The 4,953-nt window shown below is 54.2% G+C and overlaps 1 protein-coding gene across 1 annotated transcript; it reads left to right on the top strand.

Moving 5' to 3' along the window:
- The first annotated feature begins 2,898 nt into the window (after positions 1–2,898).
- LOC123446299 (protein FLORAL ORGAN NUMBER2) lies at positions 2,899–3,883 on the top strand. The gene is made up of 3 exons (XM_045122971.1): positions 2,899–3,109; positions 3,231–3,298; positions 3,395–3,883. The coding sequence occupies exons 1-3, from the start codon at positions 2,971–2,973 to the stop codon at positions 3,557–3,559; spliced, it is 372 nt and encodes a 123-aa protein (XP_044978906.1). The 5' UTR covers positions 2,899–2,970; the 3' UTR covers positions 3,560–3,883.
- The last annotated feature ends 1,070 nt before the right edge of the window (positions 3,884–4,953 follow it).

Genomic DNA, 4,953 nt, shown 5'->3' on the forward strand with positions numbered 1-4,953 from the left:
CTGCCGGGCCCCGAACCATCTCCTTGTCTTCTCGCTCATCTTGCTCAAGTCCATGCTCATGATCGCTAGCGCCACCTCCTTTGCTATGGTTGCAGCATTGGCGGCCTCGATGTCGAGCTACCTCTGTTTGGCCGCGACATTGGCGGTCTCGATGTCGAGCTGCCTCTGCCTGGCCGCCTCCTCGATGTCAAGATGCATCTGCCTGGCAGCCTCCTCCATGTCGATCTTCCTCTTCTTGGTCGTCTCCTCCATCTCAAGCTTCTTTGTTTGCAGCTCCATGTATTGCTTCATTTTCTCCTCCTTGCCTTGTCGCTTCTTCTTGTCCCTCACTTCCTTCTGAGACATCATGCCATCAAAGTCTCATGCAAAGCATACGATGCCGCATCACGCTTGTCGTCCACCTTGGAGTCGGTCTTGCCCCTCGGCCTCTTCAATGCCTCACCAACTCCACTTCCAACCAAGGCGGCCGCCTTCTTTCCTCTCTTCCTTTCAAGCTCACGGTATTGATCTTAGGGCAATTGTTGATGATTTGCCAACAATGCGTCAGAGTGAATGGCTTGTCGTTGTGTCGGGCCTTGAATGCTTCCAAAGATTGAAATGCCTACATGATCAACAACAATTGGACATGCAAACACAATTAATCATAGAGGAGGACGAGGCACAGTCGTAGCAAAGGAAAGAGAAGAGGCCATACCATGTACCCGATGTCGAGACCACTCACGGGACGTGCTTCAATGCTCTCAAGTGCGGCGCAATATTTGTTGCATTCTTATTGGATGAACAACCACCTCTTTTGAATCGAGTTGATGTTACTATCGCTCGTAAATTGGTCGGGCGGAAACAACTTCCTTTCCTGGAATGTTTTGTGAACTCTTGTCCAAAAAACAATTCCCTTTTGTTGCTCACCGACTCTAGGATCTTGGTCTCCTTCCAACTTTCGCAAATCAATTTGTCCTCATCTTGTATGTATGATCCCGTATGTATGCTCTTCTTCCTCTTTTGAGCTTCCACTCTTTGGGTGAGCTCGTCAATGAACAATGACTCACCCACAATATCAACGTCGTCCTCTTCTTCGTCATCACCTTCACAATATATGTCATCTTCTTCATGCCACGAGTGTCAGCGTTCTGGGAATGGGGGTACCCAAACCTGCCTGCCTGCGGGCCAGGGCTGGCCCACTTCATCGACCAAAACTAACGGGCCCGGCACCACTCAAGGCAAGGCCCTCGCGAGAGGCCAAGCCTTGCGAGGAGGAGCAGCTTCAAGACCCGCAGGAGGCCTCCACAAGACTCCTTCAGAGCAGCGGAGATTCCGAGGCAAGACCCAGCCTCAGTAGTCAAGGATGATGCGGGGGAAGGACAGGCGAGCAGCGGATTGTAGGGCGGTGCAGTTTTCACTTTCGTGCAAAGGAGGGAAGGACGTACGCGGGTTCCCAAGGCATCTTCCAAAGGTTTCCATTCTGGTGCAACAAGGTCATCGCCGCCCGCCAGCAGGACGGACGTCATCCCTGGACCCGATCGTGTTGCGCTGACAACCACTTTGCAGGCGAAGACCACCTTTGGGCAGGAGAGCATGTTCCCCTTTAAAATTGGCCATTGTGGGATCCCTTCCCGCCGAAACTTTGAGGCCACGAGAGATCTTCGTACACGTCCCTGAGTTCGGAGCTTTAGGGTTTTCCGGAGCCCGAAATACAACAACGAGTCACCATGGTCGGCCTCAAAGTCTTCATCGTCCATGTACTCGTCGCGGCCATCTTGACTCTGGGTCTCCTCCGGATCAAAGGTCCCGCCCTGCCCACCCGTCTGAAAGGCCTCGCCACGGCCCTCGAAGATAACATTCTCCATGAATTGGGCGTAGAAGGGGTCCTCGACCATTGGCGTCGGTGTTGGCATTTCGCCGAACAGGACGTGGGGCGATGGCATGGTGGCTGTAGACTGCGGCTGGGCTTGCTATAATTGCATCTCCATGGACGGGCGGCCGCCGCTGCAGGACCCCGGTGTCAACATTGAGGTCGATGACGGCCGAGGGGCGCGGCGTGGACGACGCGATCACGATGACTTTCGCAACCCAGACAAACGGGTCTGGGCTTGGCACCTTGGCGGAGGAAAACCGGGCGACAATGGCGTGGTCGACAATGTCGGGGAGGGGCGCTGCGGAGGCCGGACGACCGACGAGCCTGTGCTCGCGGCCCGGCGGGCGCAGCCACGAAGCTCGTCGGACGATACAACCCCATCATGAGGAGGGCGTGCGCTTTGCTGATGATGGCCTCCTTCTCTTGAGCATCGGCCTTCTGCCACGCGTCCTCCAACGCAGCGCGCTCGACGGCGTCGTGGTCGCGGCGTCCTTCCTCTTCGCCTCCGCCCGCCGGTTCCGCCTCTTGGCCGATTCCGCGTCCAGCTTTGGGATCTCCTCCAGCGTGAGTTCCGACCGGGGCTTCTTCGTACCCTTGGGCGCCTTCTTCTTCTTCGCCTTGGTGGCCAGGACGACGGACGGGTCGCCGGAATTCGGCGGGCGATCGGCCATGGCGAAAGGGTGGCGGGCGGAGGGGAGGGCGGGGCGTGGGAGGTTTTGGAGGGGGGTGAAATGGAATGGGGTGTGGGGACGGGAAGGCCGTGCTGCTTTATGCCACCGACGAACGGGTCAGAGGAGGACAAGCGCGCGTCCCGCGGGGTCCACGCGCTGTCTGTTCCATCTCAAAACCGAAACAAGTAGTACAACCCAGCTAGCAGCAAAGGCGCCATCCGGCGGGGAGTATTTGGATCCTCCGGATCTCCGGATCTCCAGTTCTCCCGCTCCCCCACACAATCTTTTGCAGGTTCCCTTTTCCCAGACAGGATGGCATCCATCTTATCCAGCCTTAACTGCATCCAACCGCCCAAATTTTAGTCCGTGACGCTTTCTCCTACCAGTACAGTATATAGTGCAAGATGGTTTTATCTATAAGAAGCCCTGTATGTCCCTTTGGGAGACATGCGCAACTCAAGTTTGATGGTGCGACTGAAGGTTGCTTTGCCATCCATGGCCACGGTCCGGTTCTTGCTGTGCTTGCTGGTTGCATGGTGTTGCGCGGCTCTCGTCATCCTTGTCCCTCCAGCGCACGCACGTGTTGGTACGTACTAGCCGTAGGGCCAACCTTTTAACTCGGAGTCACTGCTGCTGTTCGTTTTGTCTCTTCCTTTTGCAAGGATTATTTCTGTGTTCTCAAGCTGTTAATGGTGTTCCTGTGTCAGGGCTGGTGGGTGGGTTCGGCGGTCGCGATAACCCGGCTGCCGCGGGATTTCTCCATGTGGGATCGGAGGTACCTTTCTCTCTATCTCAAGTCTGAACTCTTGCAATTGATCAAAAAATATCATGTTTACATTTTGTGAGTGCTGACGTTGTGCTCAACTGCTAGTCCAAGCAGCAGCAGCAGCCGCGCGGCGGCGGCGGCAGCAGGTATGCGTGGTGGTCGCCACCGGCATGGAACGAGGAGCTGCGGTCGGTACCGGCTGGGCCGGACCCGCTGCACCACCACGGCAGCCCGAGGCGGCCGGAGCAGGAGCCAGAGCACCTCCCGTGAGGACAAATAAGCAATCCGCGGGCACGCCATTGGCCCCTTTCTGGGATGTGATGTACAAACACGCGTGTTTCATGCTTTGCCGTGATGTACCAACAATGCGTTCGTTTGGTGTTTTGAACAAGAGTAGTCCATGCCCTCCCTCCGATTTTCATTACTAGCTATACCAGTCTCGTTGTTTCACTGTACGTTAGCATTTGTGATCGATGCGGTGCGTCATCGACTCGTCGGCCCGTGGAACTGGATATATCCGTGCCCTCATAGTGAAGTCCTTAGAGCAACTCTAGCAGACAGTTTATATCAAACACCTGTATGGTCTTTTACGTATTTTACGCGTCAGCGCGGTCACAAGAGACCCCGCATTGCAAAACTGCGAATATTTTTTTCACAATCCGTGATAGGAGGTTTGTTTTGCCACCCCCACGTCAATCCGTAAAACAAATAATATTTGCTGAATTTGACTCATATATCATATATAACATAAAATTATTAATTAAACACAAAATGAAATAAATATCTTGCAATTATTCAAATCATAATATAATAATCATCCAGAATACAATAATTATTTAGACCACCGAATCAAAGTAATAATTCAATACATAAATTCTTCTGAATACACGAATCACTTGCATGAACGGATTTTCTTCTCCGAATCGACCGTGACATCAAACTAGAAAAGGACATGAAAGGACTAGCCGGCGCCGGCGGTGACTCGCGAATCCAGGGCGGAGGTGAGCCGAGGGCGGCGTCAAGGTGGCCAATCCGGGGTGGTGGCGGCTCAGCAGCGGACGACCCGGGTCAGCGGGAACCCGGGGGCCGCCCGGCACGACGGATCGTGGGGCGGCGAGGCGGCACGGTGGAGAGGGGTGTGGAGCGATCCGGCGGCGTGATTCCTGCGATGAATATGGCCGAAATCACGGGCGACGGGCGAGCGGCAGCGGTGCTGGGTGGATGAGGGATGGAGAGCGGAACAAGCGCGGGCTGAAATGTCCCTTCCGTCAACCACTTCGCGCCCCTTAAAAAATTTAAGGGTCGGACATGCTTGGGTCTATTCGGGTCACTTTTTTTCTTACGAAATTGTAAACTGTCGGTTATTTTGCGGGTCGGGGGATATAAGGGTTTGCTAGTGTTCCTCTTAGAGTATCTAGAACCGCAACTTGCTAATTTGATCCCTCAAACATTCACGGACCCGCCCAGACAAGGACCGGGCGTGTCAAACAACCATCTATGAGGGTCGGGCCCATAGTGGTGCCATTAGTGTGGCCCGCACAAGGCCCAAAATTCTGGGGCCCAATTTTTTTGATAGTCCTAGTAATAAAAGAAGAGGTAATATCACTGGTGGTGCCTAAACTTGCCCTGGATGTTCAGTTTGGTGCCTCAACTTGTAAAATACA

The sequence above is a fragment of the Hordeum vulgare genome, chromosome 4H (assembly GCF_904849725.1).
Source record: "Hordeum vulgare subsp. vulgare chromosome 4H, MorexV3_pseudomolecules_assembly, whole genome shotgun sequence".
NCBI lineage: Eukaryota > Viridiplantae > Streptophyta > Magnoliopsida > Poales > Poaceae > Hordeum > Hordeum vulgare.